This window comes from Medicago sativa, chromosome 1 (genome assembly GCF_051527215.1).
Source record: "Medicago sativa cultivar Bolivia chromosome 1, Bolivia_mono, whole genome shotgun sequence".
NCBI classification, from domain to species: Eukaryota; Viridiplantae; Streptophyta; class Magnoliopsida; order Fabales; family Fabaceae; genus Medicago; species Medicago sativa.
In genome coordinates this window covers 65,853,438-65,874,928 of record NC_140749.1, presented here as the reverse complement: position 1 = coordinate 65,874,928, position 21,491 = coordinate 65,853,438, and the positions used below count along the sequence as shown (strand labels likewise).

At 33.2% G+C, this 21,491-nt stretch overlaps 2 protein-coding genes across 2 annotated transcripts; one reads left to right on the top strand and one right to left on the bottom strand.

Moving 5' to 3' along the window:
* Window positions 1-2,769: 2,769 nt before the first annotated feature.
* LOC146956500 (protein NETWORKED 1D-like) lies at window positions 2,770-10,227 on the top strand. Its single transcript, XM_085729165.1, has 5 exons — window positions 2,770-2,969; window positions 3,361-3,445; window positions 3,573-3,797; window positions 4,552-8,762; window positions 8,947-10,227. The coding sequence occupies exons 3-5, from the start codon at window positions 3,689-3,691 to the stop codon at window positions 10,015-10,017; spliced, it is 5,391 nt and encodes a 1,796-aa protein (XP_085585291.1). The 5' UTR covers window positions 2,770-2,969; window positions 3,361-3,445; window positions 3,573-3,688; the 3' UTR covers window positions 10,018-10,227.
* A 559-nt stretch (window positions 10,228-10,786) lies between these two features.
* On the bottom strand, window positions 10,787-18,080 carry LOC146956499 (sulfate transporter 3.1-like). Its single transcript, XM_085729172.1, has 12 exons — window positions 17,492-18,080; window positions 16,407-16,614; window positions 15,433-15,604; window positions 15,098-15,163; window positions 14,470-14,583; window positions 13,468-13,584; window positions 12,286-12,412; window positions 11,908-12,194; window positions 11,634-11,824; window positions 11,444-11,529; window positions 11,278-11,354; window positions 10,787-11,167 (listed from the first exon to the last, which is right to left on the bottom strand). The coding sequence occupies exons 1-12, from the start codon at window positions 17,838-17,840 to the stop codon at window positions 10,991-10,993; spliced, it is 1,971 nt and encodes a 656-aa protein (XP_085585298.1). The 5' UTR covers window positions 17,841-18,080; the 3' UTR covers window positions 10,787-10,990.
* Between the last annotated feature and the right edge of the window lie 3,411 nt (window positions 18,081-21,491).

Sequence of the window (21,491 nt, the reverse complement as noted above, 5' to 3'; positions counted from 1 at the left end):
TACATTTAACAACATAAACATCTTATAATTTAACAACTATAATTAAATACATAAACATCATCATTCATCTTAGCAAAATATCATCATATAGCAGTCACAGTCATCGTCACATATCATCATACTAAAAGACATCACAAGGCAATTCGTTAAAACATCACAACTTAACAACTTGACTTGACAATGCATCTAGACTCGACTATGCAACTCTTAACGTCTTAAACCATCTCGAATCATCATGAAATGCAAATGCATGTGGTACCATTTTAGGGCATAAGCCCTCATCGTCGTGGTTGAGCAAAAGCTCCATCGTCATGGTTGAGCAAAAGCTCCATCGTCGTGTTTGAGCAAAAGCTCCATCGTCATGGTTGAGCAAAAGCTCCATCGTCGTGTTTGAGCAAAAGCTCCAGGGCATGAGCCCTCATCTTTAAATGAGTATGCATGGACTCAACATCTTACGTCTTAGAAACTTCATGAACATCTATGACATCTTAACATCTTGACAACATAACATCTTAACAACTTGATGACTTCATAACGACTCGACGACCTAACAAACTCTTTGACTTAGACCGACACTTACAACTTTATGACATTAATGGTCAACAACAGCAAACAGCAACAAGTGCAGCATATAACAACTTTTATATAACACATCTTTAAATCACACAACTTCAAATAACATATCTTTATATAACACACCTTTAATTCACACAACTTCAAATAGCACATCTTTAGATGACTCGACAATTACACATCTTTTTCACATCATCATTAAATCATACATCTTCAAATAACACATTAATACACATAATATAATATCACATCAAATCAAACATCACAATCATACTATAAGTCAATTATTCAATTTTAAATCAAGCAAAAACTGACATTTTCATATATAGAAAATGATGCTAAAACTGATTCACGTATACCAAATAAATTTTTAAATAGAAGAAAAGAAAATCTAAAATCAATGGTTTTCTAAAACAAAAGAAACAAATCTTTATAAGAATAAACAACCAATTCTAGAATCCGTATTTCAAGAAAAATTAGAAGAAGCCAATCCTTATTTTTATAACGACAAACTGTATTGGCTATAATAGTGTTTAAAGGCCATGAATGGTATATACTCGTAGCTAAAGAAGACTGTTAATCCTAATTGCATAATGAAGGACACCATGATAGATAGATAAACAAAAATATATATATTCCTAAGAGCTCATCTAATGGATGTATTGAAGAAATTCAAAATACAACTATCATATTACGGGACAATTCCTGGGCATTATATTATGAACCATTGCTTGGTCTTACTATCCGATATATATAGATATAAGGAGTATCAAATCTCGATGTCTTCAATTTTAAAACTTTTCTACATATTAATATATAAGAAGATGTATCTTTTTCATCTACAAACATATAAATATTGCTGACTTTTAAAATTTAAACAGTAGCAGAAATCTTAAATGGTATACATCGGTTTTCTAGTGCAATAAAATTACTTAAAATCAAACGTATAGTTCAGCAACATAAAAAAACAAGAATTTAATCATAGATTCATCAAATAAATAAAAAAAAATGAAAATTAACAACCCTTCACTACCCACATGTTCATACAACCCTTACGGTGAATAGAGACTCCCCCTTACATCAATTCAACGGGTTTTCATCACCTAATCATCAATTCTCACTCAAACCCTAATTCTCATAATCTTACAATACTCATCCTAAAACACGTTAGATGCAATCTAATGATCTACAGACTTAATATTAGTGAAAGATAGTCTCACCCTTACCTTAGATTGTTTTTCTGAAATCAAAAGCAGCGTTCTTCGTTCCTAGGGTTCTCTCTCTGAGTTTTCCACTATCTCCTCTTTCTCCAAAAAGCGGTTTAACGTAAAAATTCTTTCTAACCTAAGCTTCCTTATTTATAATACTAATCACTCTTCCTAAATCTATTTAGGCCCAATAACTTATTCTTATTTCTATTCTAACCTTCAATTTTACTTACACTAATAATTCTCATATTCTAATAAATAATAGAATAATGCCACATAATAAAATACTAACACCTCATATATATAAATAAATCACATAAATAGATTCTAACTTAATAAAAAAATAATTAAATAAAAGGAGGGCGTTACATCTAGCGTAAGTGATCAACATTCTATGTTGTGACAAATCAATGTTCAAATTTTGACTAAAAATATTTACACTTGGAAATCGACAATACTTCAAATATACTCCGGTTCTATCTATAAGACACATTTAGGTTAACAAAAGTTGATGTTTTTGGTTAAAAAATTGGATCAAATTCCATCTGAAACATATACAATTATTTAAGTGATTGCTCAAAAAAATTATTTAAGTAATAATAAATTTAGAAGATGATGTTTTTAGTTAAAAAAATTAGACCAGATTCATATGAAACATATACAATTATTTAAGTGATGATACATATGAAATACACCTGATACATTCACCTAAAAAAGAAGAGTCCAAGTCCAACTAATACAAATAATTTTTTCTAAACTGAAAATTCAAGCGTTTTAAATGCCTTTGAATATGACTTGTAACCTTTAATAATCTTTAATACCAAATGACAAATAGTACTAATTAAATTGATAATATAATTAAAGAAGGTTTAATATTAGCATAATTCATCAGTTTAATTTAGCACCAATCCTCCACCCACTATTTTGAAGCCAAATGTCTCTTCGCTGGTGAGGGGACAAAGTGCCACCAACCCAGCTAACCAAAATCAAAAGCCAAAGTAAAAACAAAAAATAAAAAAACATAGAGAAAGTGAGTTACACACAGACAGACAACATTGTGTACTGTGTTTTTGCACAACTCACGGAGATCTAACCAACATGGGATGACACTAAATTTCATCATAGGAGCTAGCTGAACTTTGTTCATAGCCGCCATAAAATTTTGATTATTTTTTTACTTTCATTTTGGTGAGTAACATCATATCTATCTCAATTATGTTTTCTTTTGCTCAATTCAGTTATCTTTCCACTTAACTTTGATCTTAAGTTTTTTATTTCAATTTTAAGTTTAATCAATTTGTTTTGATTGATCATGTAGTTTTTTTTTTTTTTTATATACATATTGATCATGTAGTTTTTTCAGTTATATGGTTGCTATCTGATCATGTGATATATTATAAATTCATCAGAAATTCTTGTTACAATTTGAGAACTTATAATTGATTTGTATTTTTCTCATGCTTGAAAACTAAGCTGTTATTGTTGATTTACAAAAGTATGATGGGTTATTTATTGATTTTATTACAAAATTCTGATAGTATTATTTTGTCATTTTCTATTGTATTTATTGGACGATCAGGTAGTTTGTATTCATTCCAGCATATCAGAATTTTGTTCATTCAGTTTTGGAATTTGAGAAAGAAAATCCAAGTTCAACCAATCAGGTATGTTTTTTTTTTGTTATCCTTCAGATCAATCAATTTGAGAAAATAAATATTCATCAATTTGATTAATCTGAAACTGAAGAATTTGACATGTTTTTGTTTTGTTTGTTCCAATGAATACACACAGAAGCAGAAACTGCGATGACTTGGTTGACTTTGTAGTCAAAAGCATATGAAGATTTTGCCTCTTCATGTCTTTCAAGGATTAATAAAGTACTTACAACAATAGAACAGAAAGCGGTGATGGCGACGGCGACTCGGTCTCATGCAGATTCTAGGAGAATGTATTCTTGGTGGTGGGATAGCCACATAAGTCCCAAGAACTCAAAATGGCTCCAAGAAAATCTTACAGGTAATGCCTCCTATCTTTCTGGCTTTGGTAGTAGCTTTGTTTAACATATGAAAACAGTTATTTTTCGTGACTTGACACATTCTTGGTTTGAGGTTGAGTTGCATCATGTATTGTTGTTTTCTTATCCGTAGTATAGGACAAATTAATGTTTTTACATTAAACTTCAAAGGAAGTTTAATTTTGAAGTTTAATTGAGCATAATTTATTTTGTTGATGGGTTTAGTAGTTACCGAGATTGCTATGATACCTTAAAAGTTATTGTGTGGAAGTATTATATTTTTGCTAAAAGATTTTAGAGTATTCGAATGGACAATAGAAGTATATTTCATCAATGTCTGGCTGGCACAATGATGTAATATGATTTAAATCTGTTTCAGTTTCACTTTGGAATGTTCTTCTGGTTATAGGAAACACTCAAGCTGAGACTTTATTAAGCTGTTATATGGACTTTTATAGAAGCATTTTTTTCAAAACTACCGGATGTTTTTTTTTTACGTATATTTCTGAATCATCGTTATTTTGTATCTTGTTCAAAATTCTTTTCCTTTTATAACTATAGATGTTGAAGCGTGTGGTGACATGATTTATTTGGTTTTAGAAAATTTCAGCTGTTTCCTTCAGGGACATTCTACATGCACTTCTAGTTTGTATTATATGAGTTATTGGCTTAATTACCGAGAAAGATATGACGATATTTATTTTTTATGATAATCCATCCTCTGAACTTATCTCAATGATATCTCGTGATGCACAGATATGGACGTCAAGGTGAAGCAAATGATTAAGCTCATTGAAGAAGATGCAGATTCCTTTGCCAGGAGAGCGGAAATGTACTATAAAAAGCGCCCAGAGCTTATGAAAATGGTTGAAGAGTTTTATAGGGCATACCGTGCATTGGCCGAGAGATATGATCATGCAACTGGAGTGATCCGTCATGCTCATCGGACCATGGCTGAAGCATTTCCTAATCAAATTCCTGTGATGATTACAGACGATTTACCAATGGTTACTTCCATGGAGACAGAGCCACGTACTCCAGAAACACGCCACCCTTCACGTACATTTCTGGACTCTGATGAATCAGAAAAAGATGCTCATTTTATGAAAAGAAATGGAGCAGATAGTGAAGAACCGAATTCTGCTTTGAACAAGACAGGTTTAAGACAACTCAATGATCTCCTCATCCCTCGAGAACATGCAAAGTTTGAACGGCATGCTCGAAGGGGGCTCAATTTTTTAGAGACGCAGGAGGAGAATAGTGAGCTAAATAATGGAGGCCGTGGCACTAAGGCTCATGTCTTGTCTGAGTCTGAACGCGTGACAAAAGCCGAAGCAGAAATTTCGGCCTTAAAGAAAGCCCTTGCCAAATTGGAGGATGAAAAGGAAGCTGGTTTGCTTCAGTATCAGCAGAGTTTGGAGAAATTGTCTAATCTTGAATTAGAAGTGTCTTCTGCACAAGAGAATTATCAAAGAGTCGATGGACGAGCAAGCAAAGCAGAAGCTGAAGTTCAAGACTTGAAGGAAGCGGTAATCAAAATACAGGCGGAAAGGGAAGCTACTCTTCTTCAGTACCAGGAATGCTTGGAGAAAATAACAGATCTGGAGAAAAATATTTCTTTTGCTCAGAAGGATGCAGGAGAGTTCAACGAACGTGCTACTAGAGCTGAAATTGAAGTTGAGTCTTTGAAGCAGGACCTTGTTCGAGTAGAATCTGAAAAGGAAGCTGCCCTTGTTCAATATAAACAATGCTTGGAGACATTATCAAAACTGGAGGAGAGATTAAAAGAATCCGAGGAGAAAGTTAGAAGGATTAATGAGCAAGCTAATTTAGCTGAAAATGAAATCGAAGCTTTGAAGTTGGAAGTTACTAAACTTAATGAAGAGAAGGAAGATGCTGCTCTTCAATATCAGCAATGCTTGGAGATAATTTCCAGTCTGGAACATAAACTCTCTTGTGCTGAAGAGGAGGTGCGTAGGTTAAATTCTAAGATAGACGATGAGGTTGAAAAGTTACATAGTTCTGAACAGAAGTGTCTTCTTTTGGAAACATCAAATCACACTCTACAGTCTGAATTACAGTCTTTGGCACACAAGATGGGATCTCAAAGTGAAGAACTTAACGAGAAGCAGAAAGAATTGGGTAAACTTTGGAGTTCCTTACAAGAGGAGAGATTGCGATTCATTGAGGCTGAAACTGCTTTCCAAACTCTTCAACATTTGCATTCTCAATCTCAGGAAGACCTTAGAGCTCTTGCCGCTGACTTTCACAATAAAGTGGAAATCCTAGGGAATGTCGAATCACATAAGCAGTCTCTAGAAGATGAAGTGCACCGTGTCAATGAGGAAAACAAAATTCTAAATGAGCTCAAGATTTCTTCATCTTTGTCCATACAAACTTTGCAGGATGAGATATTGAATTTGAAAGAGACAATAGAGAAACTTGAACAGGAGGTTGAGCTGCGACTTAATGAAAGAAATGCTCTTCAGCAAGAAATTTACTGTCTTAAAGAGGAGCTTAATGATATGAATAAAAAACATGAAGCTATGATCGACGAGGTCAGGTCAGCTGATTTAGATCCACAGTGCTTTGGCTCATCGGTGAAACAATTGCAAGACGAGAACTCAAAGCTGAAGGAGACATGTGAGGCTGAAAAAGATGAGAAACTGGCTCTTTTGGTAAAATTGGAAACCATGGAGAAGCTTTTGGAGAAGAATTCTGTTTTAGAGAATTCCATTTCAGACTTGAATGCTGAGTTGGATAGTGTCAGAGGAAAAGTAAATGTGTTGGAAGGAACATGCCAGTCTCTGCTTGTGGAGAAATCAACTCTTGCTGCTGAGAAGGCCACCTTGTTTTCCCAATTACAAGCCACAACTGAAAAGCTTGAGAAGCTCTCGGAAAATAACAACCTTTTGGAAAATTCACTATTTGATGTCAGTACCGAACTTGATGTACTAAGAGGGAAGTCAAAGATCTTAGAAGACGTGTGCCAGTTACTTGACCATGAAAAGTCCAGTATCTTTTCAGAGAAAGAAGCCTTAGTTTCAGAGTTGAACACCACTCAGCAAATTCTGAAAGATCTTGAAAAGCAACACAGTGAATTGGAACTAATGCATTTGGAACTAAAAGGAGAAAGGGAGTCGTCACTTAAAAAGGTAGAAGAGCTACTGGTTTCTCTATATTCCCAAAGGGAAGAGCATTGCAGAGTCTTGAAGTTGAATGAAGATGAAGTGGCCAACAAGGAATTACAAATTGATATTCTGAAAGAAGATGCAAAGTGCCGGGAACAAGAATACGAGGAGGAACTGGATAGATCTCTAACTGCTCAGATTGAAATTTTCATCTTGCAGAAGTGTATCCAAGATTTGGAGAAAAGGAACTTTTCCCTCCTAGTTGAGTGCCAGAGACTTTTGGAGGCATCCAAAATGTCTGACAAAATTATTTCTAAATTGGAGACTGAAAATATTCAAAAGCAAGATGATGTGGATTCTTTGTCTGAGAAAATTAAAATACTAAGGGTTGGGCTGCATCAGGTGTTGAAGACTCTTGACATTCACGGCGAGAATTTCTTTGAAGATATGCTTGACGAAGACCGAACTCTCCTGAACCATATACATGGAAAACTTAAGGAGAGAGAGAAGTCTTTTGACACGATTTTCAAGGAAAGCCACCACTTGGCCATTGAGAATTCAGTTCTGATTACATTTCTTGAGCAGTTGAAACTGACTGTAGAAAATCTTGTGATAGAAAAACGAGAACTTGATGAGGAGTCCAGGATACAGTCTAAGCAGTTCACGGCATTGCAAATAGAGTTCCAAAAGGTATTGGAAAAGAATCAGGAGTTGAAGTTGGCAATAAGCAAAGGAGAAGAGAGAATGGAAGCTATGACAACAGAAATAGTTAATCTACGCAAAGAGCTATCAAACTTTGAAAAGAGCCACAACAACTTACAGGAAAAAAGTTGCACGATACTTGAAGAGAAAAACTCCTTGATGGGAAGATTTGAAGATCTGAGTGAGGAGAAGGGTAACTTGGAAGAAGAACTTTGTTTCCTGTCCCACGAGACATTCGTTCAATCTAATATTTCTGCGATTTACCAGAATATTATCTCTGAAAAACTCCAGGAACTTAAACAGCTTGGTCAAGAACTTGATAAGCTCGGTTCAGAAAATAATAACCTGGAGGACAGATTGAAGATAATGGCACACAAATTAGAAAGTGAAGAAATGGAAAATTCTCATCTTAAAGAGTTATTTGTGAAGTCAAATGTTGAATTGAATTTAGTTGAATCTATCAATGATCAATTGACTTGTCAGATTAGGAATGAAAGGGACATGTTGTGTCAAAAGGAAAAAGTGCTTTCGGAAGCAGCCAAGACGTTTCATGCTTTACACACCGAGAAAACAGAATTGCAAAGAACGGCGGAAGATCTGAAGATTAGATATGATGATGCCAAGGGGAAACTTGAAGAGCAAGCTAATCAAATTTTCCAATTGTCCTCAGACAAGGACCGTCAAAATGAAGAGCTTGGATGCCTAAGTGAAGTGAACCAGAAATTGGAGTCTGAAATGAAGTTCCTACACCAAGAACTTGAAGAAACTAAGCTAAGGGAAGAGAAGCTAAGTTATGAAGTACATGAAGGAATAAATGAGATTGAACAATGGGAAACCCAGGCTGCAGAACTCTTTGCTGAACTGCAGGTTTCTGCTGTCAATGAAACACTGCTTCAAGGGAAGGCCTTTGAGCTAGCTGATACATGTGAGCATCTTGAGAGCATAAACTACTCGAAAGACATGGAAAGAGAACAGCTGAAAGAATTAGTTAGCAAGTTGGAAGGTGAAAATGGGAAAATGTGTGATCAATTAGCTGCGTATGTCCCAGCTATCAGTGCTTTGAATGATTGTGTTACATCTCTGGAGATGCAGACTCTTGGAAATGCAAAACATCATGACTATGAAAAACCAGAGGTATTGACATATTGTTTCAGTATTTGGTTGTGACTTTTTGTTTTAATGTAATGCCAGGTCATTTATTGATGATTTTGTGACGAAAGGGAAATTAATTTCCTCCTTTTCTACTTGTAACCAACTATTATTTCCTTTCTTTATGCATATAATTTGATTTTATTTGTTCTATAATCACCATTTCCAGGTTAAAAATTTGGTGAATCACCAATACAATGAAAATGGTCAACAAGCAGATGAAGATCAATCTGTTACGGCACCAGATCCTCTCCTCGACTTCCAAGACCTGCCGAGGAGGATCAATGAAATTTCAATGGCAGTTAAGAATTTTAACGCAAGTTCCAAAGCCAATGTTGAAATGAGAGAGATTCAAGAAGCAAAGGAGATTGAACAGAAAATGGGGAGTTTAAGGCCAGATAATCCTGTAACTGAGATTGAAGTGCTTCCAAAAGACATCATGCTTGATCAAATATCTGAATGTTCATCATATGGAGTAAGCAGGGGAGGAACTCTTGAGTCTGATGATCATATGCTTGAGTTGTGGGAAACTTCTGATAAGGCACAGAAGATTGCGGCAGAACCGGCAGAAGATCGTCGTCAAAGAAGAGCATCCAAGGAAACATACAACAAACATCCTTCAGGAGATTCCTTGGTGGAAAAGGAGTTGGGGGTGGACAAGTTAGAGATCTCAAGAAGAATGTCACGGCCACGTGAAGAAGACAACAAGAGTAGGGTTTTGGAAAGACTTGATTCTGATGCACAGAAGTTAACGAACCTTCAAATAACCATACAAGATTTGATGAAGAAAGTGGAAACTATTGAGAAGAGTACAAAGGGAAAAAGTGCCGAGTATGATACCGTTAAAGAGCAGTTTGAAGCGTCTCAGGAGACTGTAATGAAGTTGTTCGATGCCAACCGCAAGCTGGTGAAGAATGTAGAAGAGGGTGCACTGTCTTCAGCTGGGAGAGCTTCATCAGAATCAGATGAGATTGGAAGTGTCAGCAGGAGGAGAGTTTCGGAACAAGCACAGAGAGGATCAGAAAAAATAGGACAACTTCAGTTGGAGGTTCAAAGACTTCAGTTTCTTCTTTTGAAACTCAATGATGCAAAAGAAAGCAAAGAGAAAACCAAAATGGCCGATCAAAGTCGGAGAGTACGTTTGCAGGATTATCTCTATGGTGCGACAAAAACCAACAACCAAAAGAAGAAGAAAACACCTTTTTGTGCATGTGTAAGGCCACCCACTAAGGGTGATTGATTTCTGCCATAGTTTCGATTCCATGAGACATTAGCGTTTTTGTTTGTATATTTTCCTTTCTATAGATGCTTTAAGACGATACAAGTCATATTTCGATCCTTCTGTACATGTTTGTGCCTCATGTATTTGCAAGAAGAGGCTAGGATGGAACTTTTCCGTTTCTTTTTCTCATCTTTTTTCATATAAAATTTTGAATAATCCCTTCCTTAATTTCTGGTTTAATGCATGTGTGGATATACTTACAGTGGGAAATGTAAAATGTTAATTTCCTCTGATTTTTTTCTCACTCAACACTCTTCATCTGGGATTTTTTTCATGATTGGTGATTTATGATGTGAGATATTTTTTTGGTAAGCATGTTACCGGTGCAAAGTATCCACCAACTTCGCATATGACTAATCTCCGCAGGCAAACTTGACCGGTCACCTTTAGTGAGGTCTCCCCTCTCAACCACATTTTTTTCATCCACGAGGCTCAAACCCAAGACCTTGCTTAAGGGATCCGAGTCAAGTTCCAGTCGGATCCATGTAATGTTGATTATTGTGTAATATTTTGATTGTTCTTGAAAGATATGTATGTAACTTGATAGTGTTGAAGGTTTTATTTTTTTGCACTGTCATGATTTAAACTTGAAAACTTATGATCAGTAACCTTTAATTTTCTCCAGTTCCAGAACCTTTTCAAAGGCCATTTATAATTCTCATGGTAAATGCTTTACATTTGAATAGATTAACAAGCATATTGTTGCATAAGAACTCAACAACTTATGTAGGAAATTTCTTCCAACTTAGGAATTAGGATGCAAATTGAGAAAGTTGAAGACTCATACATCTTTCATTTTCCTATGGCTCAAAATATTTAGTGGCATGATTCACAAACTCTCATGCCACATATTGTAATAGTAATAATACATAACTTAGAAGAAAACAAAAAAGCTTATGAGCTCTTTAAATCATGCATTAATATATATAGCTCAGACATTGTTCCAACCCTCTGATTCATCTCTTTTGGGATTTGTTTTGCATGCAAAGTTACATGCTCTAACAGCATCTTCCACTGTCAGATAGATCCAATTTCCTCCTACATCCTTTTGGAAGCTGGATTTGTTGAGTTTCTTCATCACCTCACTTCCAGGATTGACCAAAACAAGCTGTAATCATAGGAATGAAAAGATTTAAAGGTTAACAAAGATGCTACAATGAATAAGCTATAAAAAATATTTGGTTCATGATTAGCAAATGACACTAGAGAAATAATTACTTGCAGCTCTCTTCTTTCAGCCATCTTTTTAGTCTCTTCAAGCATACTTATTCCACTTGTATCAATATTTCCAACAGCTGCCAATAAAATTACACTGCAAGTTAGACTGAAAATTCTAATAACCATGTTTTGATTAATTGCCATATCTCAAAGGCTCATTACTCACCACTCATATCCAGTATAACATAATTCAAAATTGTCTCCCCTGTATCTTTAATTCTGTCTTCCTCTTCATCGATCCACCTTGAGATCCTATGAACAATAACAGTTTCCTTGTGTGTCAAATTATTCCAGGCCAGAAAATTTCACATGCTAGAGAAAGAAAAAGGAAAAAAGCAAATTTTCAGGTATCTTACCTCTCTCTTAAATAGCTTGCATTGGCAAAGTAAATTGGTGCATCAATCTTTAGAATTAGAATTCCGGAAACACGATTTGCATTCGGATAATGCTCAATGTTTCTGTATATTACAGAATTTGGAATGTTTCCCAAAACAAATGTCCTTGGCCTTGCAACAAATAGTAGTAACCGAAGCACTGATATTGCAACCTAAACATAAGAAAACACATTAATTTCATAAATTTATATACCAGACTGAGAAGTGGGAGAACAAAGAGACTATTGATACATACTGCTATGACTAAGCCAATTTCAACACTGCCAAAGACAACGCCCATATATGCGCTAATGCAGACGAAAAAATCGAATTTGTCAATCTTCCAGAGATGGATGGCTGCTTCATAATCTATAAGTCCAAGCATTGCAGATACAATTATGGCTGCTAGTACCACCAGAGGAGTGTAATAGAACAAAGGTGTCAAGAACAACAGTGTCAACATGACTGCAATTGACATCACAATGTTGGATGCTGCTGTCTTGCATCCAGCATTATAGTTCACGGCCGAACGCGAAAATGGCCCTGAAAGAGTTATCATTTTTATAACAAAAAACATGTTAGCAATTAATGTACAGAAGTAATACTGATGTTAAGATTTGGTGATGATGTTTACCAGTTGTGAGGTAGCAAGAGGTGAAAGAACCAACTATGTTCATGGTTCCAATAGCTATCATCTCTTTGTTGCCATCAATATGGTAATTTTTATACATTGCAAAGCTTCTTCCCACAGCTATTCCTTCCTGAAAAACAGCACCAACATTCAAGATCCTATTGAAATCTACGTTAACTAAATTAGCATATCTAGGACTTTGTCTATTACATATGACATTTAATTGGAAGAAAGGCATTGCATGTGCCATTTCATAGATTTAAAAGTATCCTCATGATATAATTAAAAGAATTTTGAATATGATAAGTATTCGATAAGGTGTCAGCTAAATGATAAGAGTTTGACCTTGTAATATCAAGGGATGAAATTCAAATAATTCAAATTCTCTTGGAGCCGGTTGTAAAATGACTATTAATAATTTTCTCATAGAACCGGTTCTAAAATGATCATTAATGTCATTTTAATTAATAATAATTTTCATTAGCCCATTTTGTTTTTAAAAAAGAGTAGTATAAGGTCAACTCTTTCTACTTAAATCTTGTAGTAACAACTATGGCATGATGTACATGTTTGTCCACTACAAATAACTTTCATATATATGCACCAAAACCTTTTTTTTTTTTTTGAGAGAAGAGAAAAAACCTATTGTGTTTGTGTTTAATGACTACTAACAAATTATGCAATCAATATGATTATGACCTCATATAAACCTTGGCAAGGTAACAAGCTTGCAAACAAGCATATAATAATTTCAATTTATTCTTTTAAATGTAAATAAAGAGGTATATGCTTTTGTATAAAATTATATAGGAATAGATACAAAGATAATGCCCTAGAACTATTGGTAAAGGTCATGTGATCTGGTGTGCATTCAAGTAACTTTGTCTCTTGAAGACACAATTTGACTTGTATCGAAATAATTGTCAAATGAGGAGGACCATGTCCATATGATGAGCATTTGACAAAAACATATAAATCCACCAATAATAAAGTTATTGCCTCAATGCCTTGTCTAGTTTCATTTCATTCTTCTTTGGTTAAGGATGTGATGTGACATATTAGAGTTAGAGTGTGTCTTTATTATGTTGTGCACACATGTTAAGTCACGTTATAGTTTTGCCATGTCTAAAAGTGTATTATTAGGCAATAAAGGAAATAAAAGAGTTTGAGTTGAGAGGTAGTTACCGCAAGAGCTATAATGCCAACAATAAGGCCAGTTTTGATAGCTGTGGTCATATATGGTGACACAAATACCAAATCTGTGAGTGATGGTGGATTTAGTCCTTTCTTCAATTCTCCTATCTGAAACATGTGCCAATTTGGCAATTACAATACCAAAAAATAATATATATTAGTCCAACAAAAGTAGTAATATGATAATTAATCCTTCCGATGTCATGTATATAAGATAAAGTTTGATCAACAAAAATTGATATATCTTGTTTAAAATTTAGAGTAAATATATACATTTTTGTTGATCTAAATTTTACTTACATATAAATGAGCTAATGTACAATGAAAGATTTTTCAATTTCATAAATTATTTCATTAATTTAAAAAATCAAACTGCAATTTGTGAAATTAAAAAAGTGTGAAGTATACATGTAACATGTGTACTCATGGTGGGTTTTAGAAAAATGATTCATTTGCAGGTCCTACCAGATAAGAATACTCATTGAATATGGGTGGTATTCGGTTGGACCCTATAGCACTCAACAGTGTTTGGCTCTTTTCTGTTGAGTGCGTTGTGACAAAATATAGACTATGCAATTCAATTTTATTTTATTTAATACAAAGTATATTTAATAAAATCATGATTAGATCATCCTTGAAGGAAAGTAAAAAATTATAAAAAAAAATGACTTATGCTTTTAATCAAATCACATCATAATGTCGTTTTTTTAATTTAATTCATAAAATATTCTCACAAATATCTACATGACGTGATTTGATATATATGTAAAATTTAGAGTGTCAAATATATACATGTAAGAATTTAATTTGTATATACTAACGATACAACTTTTTTAACATTTATCCGATTAAATCAAACCAACTTGTTGTTTGCATATAAATATTTACAGGAACAAAAAAAGTCATATCATAATATAAATTTGATTGAATGTACGTGTAAAATAAATTGTACCGTCAACACATAAAAATTAATCTAATCGGAGAAATGCTCACCACTTGAACACCGTGGTGCTCGGCGTGAGTGAAATAAACCAGCACACTTCCCAGTATAACGGACGCCAACGGCGTCATTGCTGACACCCAAAAGAACCTCGGTTGTTTCTTGCTCTGCATTGATCAATTAACGTCACAAACCACCGTTGCAGTTCCAATTTCAAGTTAAATTAATTTTAGTAACAAATGATAGCATATAAATTTATTTATTTTATTATACAGTAATAATAGTATGATTATGATATGATACTACGTAGCTACTTTTGTCATGGCTGCAGTAATTTTAAACGTCAAATGCCGCTGAGAAAATTTGTTGACTTTAATCTATCTTATCAAGAGTAGCAGCTAGGGTAAGGAAGAAATTGATATTAATCAAAGCTAATTTTTAATTCCCATAATTTCTATAAACATCTAGTCTAGCATAATAATTAATGCAAGGAGAAATAAGTGACAGATTTGGGATCTAATCCTTTCACAGTCATAGTCATGGCTCTTGCTGTGTAAATATCATTTGGTGAGAAAAAGATTATCATAGCAACTAAAGAAATCTAGATCATGCATTATTAATAATTTTTAATAATAAATTTCTATAGTTTATGCCAATGAATATGTGTTAGGTAATACTTACGAAGTATCTTGTAACAAGGAGAAAGAAAATGAAGCAAAATCCCAACACAGCGCTTTCCCACCTCCACTGCAATAACCAAATAAATAAACAAAAATTTTATTGGAGTAAAAAACTAAGTCAGATAAGTTACATAGCATTATTGTAACTATAAAAATAAAATATGTTTGTTTATATAAAATAGGTTTGACTAAGCCGGTCTTCCAAGAGATTGCATGATTGAGAGTTTCTCTCTTCAATTTTGAGAAACTTGGTTCAAGACCCCGCTCTAGAGAAATAGGTTTGAATAAGTTTTTGATCAGTATAAATATAACCGATTTCGTTTTTAGTTTTTCTACCTGATGAGTTTGGGTAAAAATGGATCGCATGACGGATACGATATCAGCAGCATGGGTGAAATGTTCAAGTCCTAGAATTGATTTCAGCTGCTGTAGACAAACCACTGTAGCTGCTCCTCCCATGAACCCTACTATGGCTGCATGTGACAGGAAATCCACGATAAACCCTAACCTGCACCCCACCTCATGCGTTATTATAACTTGTTATATTACCATGCATCAATAATATTTAAGGAAAGGGAAATGATAGATACAGTGACAAAATATATCAAGAAAATTTCCAGACAGTGTATTTGCTAACACATTTCCTTAATTACACACCATTACCTCCCTTGATTTCCGGCAAATAACAAATTTAATTGGCTGAGACATTTTCTTGATAAATTCTTGATAAAAACTCTCTAGATAAATAGCAACGTTCGGAAAGGGAAATTCATAAAATAATTGTATCATTTCAACTATATGACTGAAAACAAACAATGAATATACCAATCACACTTGCTAAAAGAATTTTAAGAACAAGTGAACTTTTAATTTTATATATCAACTATATTACTTAATAAGAATTTTTATTTTACAGTTCAATTGATAGATTTAATATTTGTAGTAAATTATTAAACCAAGTATTTATTTTTTTGTTAATTAAACCAAGTATATGCCTTAATTCAGAATAATTTAATTCTTCATTGTAATAATGTAATAGTAATATGGGATGCGAAATGGACGAATCTCATTGCATGGTGCAAAGTTGCAAGATCTTTTCACAAGACAACACAAAAAGAAGGGCAAGATATCTATCCTGGTTAGGATATATATATTCTTACCTTTTTCCCATATTGCTATTATTTTATTTATTTTTCCATATCCAGTAACATACTAACATATCATTTTAATAGTAGTTTACTTTATGACAACATACTACTTTTTAACGATATTTAGAGTAGTTATTAATTATTGATTAGAATTTTTATTACCTAAAGAGACCCAATGAAGCTTGCAAAAGTCCAGCAAAGAATGTAGCTGTGAAAGCAAGGTGGAGAAAAAGCTTAGGATTTTGGGTAGGATTAACCTCATTGGCCAACATGGAACCCATCAGAAGAGATCCAACTGCCACAGTTCCAACTGCCAAATCCCTTGAACTACCCATCATTGCATAAATTAACGGTGGTATAAAGCTTGAATCTGCAAAATATGTACATCAATAAAACATGTCATAACATAAATATTTAATTATGACAAGAAAAGTGTTGAGTTAATAAAAAAGTTAATTAGCAAGAAAAGTATATGGAAGAAAATGGTGCTTAAAAAAATGTTCAAAGTTTACGATTACCATTTTTAGTAATTTTTAATAAACTATTGAATCTGATTATCTTATTATAAAATATATTATTTTGCTAATTGGTAATTGGTATAGACTCTTTTTTGAGGTCCATATCAATGTCCCAAAAAAATATATAAACTAGTCTTTGATTCTCTCAATAAACATTTTAGCAACAAAATATTTTTTATGGGTTTTATTTTTTAATGTTTGAGAAATCGAATCAAATAGTCTTAGTCAGTCCTAAAATTTTTGGTGCCCGGGATGAATCAATAAAGTTGTGTCGTTTTAATTATTTGAATGTCTTATTTCTTTGCAAATGATTTATTCAATCATCAAGTTTCTCACAAAATATATTTTCAATATAATTAATCCAAACGAGTTAAAAAGAAATATATTTGTAAAATACTCACTAAGTAAAAATAATAGTTTTTGGTGCCCCTACAAACGCGGTGCCCTGGGCTGCCGCCCCTCCGGCCACCCCTGAGGCTTACTATAGTTGAATTGTGACTAGATGAATGGTGAACTGGTACTCTTTACAATTAGTTGTTTGAGAAGATTGATCATAGTTCGAGCAAGTAAACAATGATTCAGATAATACACCGATTTAATGTCCAGTTTGAATTTGAAAACACATTGTTACTAATTTTAGTAATTAATCCTATTTCATTTAGTAAAACCAAAAAAATGGTATATATTTATATGATAATTAAGTAACAAATTAATACTAGTAGAACTCACATAGTCCAAGAATTGGAGGAAGGTTGGCAAGTTTGGCATAGCTAATGCCTTGAGGAATAGCCAAGCTAGCAATAGTGATGCCAGCTATGAGATCAGATTTCAAGAACTGAAAAGTGTAGCTTGGTGCCCATTCAAATATGGGGAAAAAATACTGAAGACCAAGCACCAACTTTTTAGAAGCTGGTTGATTCTTAAACCTCCTCAATGGATCATCTGGAAAGAAAGTCTCTTTCATTGAATACTTCATAGACTTCAAAAATGGTTGAGGAGGTGGAATTGCCACACCATGCACACTCTCATCAACGTTCATACCCGAACAAGGGTAATCATCATAGTCTACGTTTCCCATAATCTTCTCAACTATATATTTGCACTATTTTATAAAAAAATTGATATACTTATATATGCACTATTTTATATATGTGCTACAAGTTCCACATGCATAAGCAAGGTGTTTTTTTTTTTAACAATGTTGACTAATTAACAATAAAAAAAAACGGTTGAAGTGATTGAGAATGAGGAGATAGGGATGAAAGAACAAGAGAAGCTAGTGAAAATGATGAGGATGGTGTTGAGAGTTGAGACACTTAGGTTGTTCTTGATAACATGTCTTTATATAATGGTTTTTATGAGCATTTGGGTATTATTATTAATATTATTTTGTGTTTGAGTTGAAATTTTGGGTGCGTGTAAGGGTCCACTAGAGGTCATGTAAGGGGTAGTGGGGAGGATACCCCAAACATCCCACATTTGTATTCTTTGAATAGTGTTGGGAATTTTGGACCTGCCACCTCGTGCTATTTTAATTTTCTTCTTTGTACAACAATATTATGAATCACATAAAATTTTTAATTTATGTGCCGAACAAGGTGGAAGCAAAATCTTACTTCAAAAATAAAAAAATGGAAGCAAAATCAATGAAGCTCACGCATCTTGTTTTGAATTAGAATTTATTTTTTGTTTGGTTAATAAATTTGGAATATTATGGTTTTACTCTTGAGTCCTTGCAATCATTGAACCATTTACCCCCAATTAAGTGACGTGGAATGGGAGATTTAATACTATATGTGTTTGACGACAGGGTTAGGTGGATTTGTCAATTTTATGTCCAAGATTCTTCTTCGAAAAATAAATAAATTAGGGTAGTTTATGTGAATTCAAAGAATTCATGTATTATTTGCATATTTTTTCCCCAGAAAAAAAAGTATTATTTGTATATGTCACATCCATACACTCCTCATTATAAATCGTTTGTAGTTTTAACATTTTATTTTTCTTTTCAAACAATGAGTGTTTTACTAATTTAAGATAAGAAATTGACATTTGCTTTTCAATCATATCCCTGAAGTTTTTATGTTCTTTGTTTTTGAAAAATATCAAGAATTTATTACAACTAATGATAAAGTTGAGAATATTTTGATACAAATTCGTCGTTATTATTTTGAATGTGATCCTCGTTATTCTTAGTATTTTGTAATAATAGTAATTGTCTTTACAACAAATTCATGTCACTACACATTGATTTAATCCTTGAAATATATAATGATACATAATGTTGATTTTGAATATAATATCTACATATATTTGTTTATTGTTAAAAAAAATCTACATATATTTGTTTTGTTGGACAAACTAAAAACTAAAACTTTTAACTACCAAAGATATTTTGTTTTGGTTACTACCAAAGATATTATATGAAATAGAGGCTGAGGGAGTATTATATTTGTCCTTTATTCAAGAAAAGGTAGAATGTGAAAAAGCTTGTGTTAAACTATATGTCTACGTATGTATTGTTCGAAAAGGCAATAGAAAATTAATGAAATAAAAAGTGTTTGCAATTTGTTGATATTGAATTAAAATTATCCCTTCTCAATCCCACCTAACTATCCTCAAAGATTTTACTTGACAGAGATTCGATGTTGAAGCTACATGAACACCAAGATTGATGTTTTGCTTATCTTAATTATTTTACTTAATGTTGGAAAAAGTACTCACTCACGATGATCTCACTCTATTAGAGTTGGCCGAGTAATATTTTATGACATTCCATATGGTATGCCAACAAGTTAGTTTCTCATGTGATTTTTTCAATGGCTTAACTTCAAGGTTCATTCCTTCACTTGATCCCTTGATTAGAAATAGGACTTAGAGAATTAAAAGTTAACGTTTAGCTTCTTGAAGTAGTTAAACTAGCCTATCAAAAGTGACATCGAGGAGAATTAAATCTAAAACTTTAAGATGAACACTTGTTCCAAACTAACAACATCATACCAACCCAAGTGGATTTCAAAATCCAAATATTAATACATTGGGTTTAAATTTTATTTGCTTAACTCAAGTTAGACTTCATTTACTCAATTCAAATTCAACTAAAACACTTAAAAACCCAAACTAATTTAATTAACACACTCAAATTTCCAATTCATCAAATTGAATTAAACCAATATAAGATAGAGCTTCAAGCTCAATATAGATTATTATCTTTTCGTCCTAATCGGAAAGGTCAAATTTGACCTCCTCTTACAAATCATTTACGGAAAGTCACTAGACTGCAAGGAAGTTTTTGTTTTGACCAACCTGCACCAGATGGATCGAATGCATGAGTATGCATCATCAGAGATTTGTGCGTTTAGATTGACATGACTTGAGTGATAATGCTTGGATTTTTTTTGGATTTGATAAGTGATAATGCTTAAATGATGGAGTATTTATTTTTTTAATCTCCACTTCTCGAGAAATGAACACCAATAATCTCAAGTTCGATTGAAAGATGACTAAAGTATGATAATAAATTGTTCTGTCTAAAAATTAAACTCAAGTTTTTCCATACGGTTTATCACTTGATCGAGTTCATCGACTATTCAAGTTCAATCACTTGATTTTGCTTGAATGATGTACAATAAACCATTTTTTTATTGTAAAACTTGCACCAATTTATATATTATTATTATTATTATTGTTGGTAAATAATAAATATTATTCTACTTTTTTATTAGGGAAATGCTAGCTTATGTGTTTGGTACACAATTTTTTTTTTTGACAAATCTTTTGGGACGCAATTATGAAACCAAATATAAAATTATAATTTTAAAAATTATGCATTCAATATTTTAAAAGCTCAGAAACTTATTTTCTTTTTCAACACAACATATATTTAATTTTTTTAAATCTTAATTCTAAAAAAAAATCTTGTGCTCTTGATGCACAAGGTACGACCTTTTTTACTGGCAAAGAATCGGAGATCCACGCTATTGGACGGTGAAAAAGAGAAGATAAACCTAGTAATGATTAGCATAGAAAAAGGGATAAGTTGCAGTAACAGGAATATACATCCTCCGGTCACTATTATAAGCAAAAATATATTTTTTAGGTTCATTCAATAAATGATGTATGTAGTCCATTAAATAGACCATATACATCATTTAATGAATGAACCTAAAAAGTGAAATTTTGCTTATAATAGTGACCGGAGGGTGTACACGTGCTTTCACTTCACACAACAAATTCTCAATGGACACATGTTAAAGGGAGCCAAGTTTTTGACCAGGATTACGGGTGGCACTTTGGTGACATTAATGTCACCGTGCCATTGCATCTGGGCCACACAACACATCTAATGTCATCCAATGTGTGGTCCAGATTTAATGTCACCGTGACATTAATGTCACACAAGTATTTCCCCCAGGATTACATGTTGATTTAACTCTAGATAAGGGGACATATCTGCAAATACATTGGTCCTTAATCAATTCTTGTGCTTCTGCTATTGGATTTGTAAGGCGGAGATTTTCGTTGGTTGCGGAAGATCCAGGTGATAACAGCAAAATCACATTCCTTATTAAAAAAAAAAAAAATTACATCACCATCTTGTTCTTTGATGTAAGGATGCTCCAGTGGTTGCGGGTTTGGCCGAAATTGGTCGTGGAAGATGAGGGAAAGAAGAAAGCGATGAAACAATAACCAATAAGAATGGATGGCGAGGGAAGAAGAAATGTTGAAG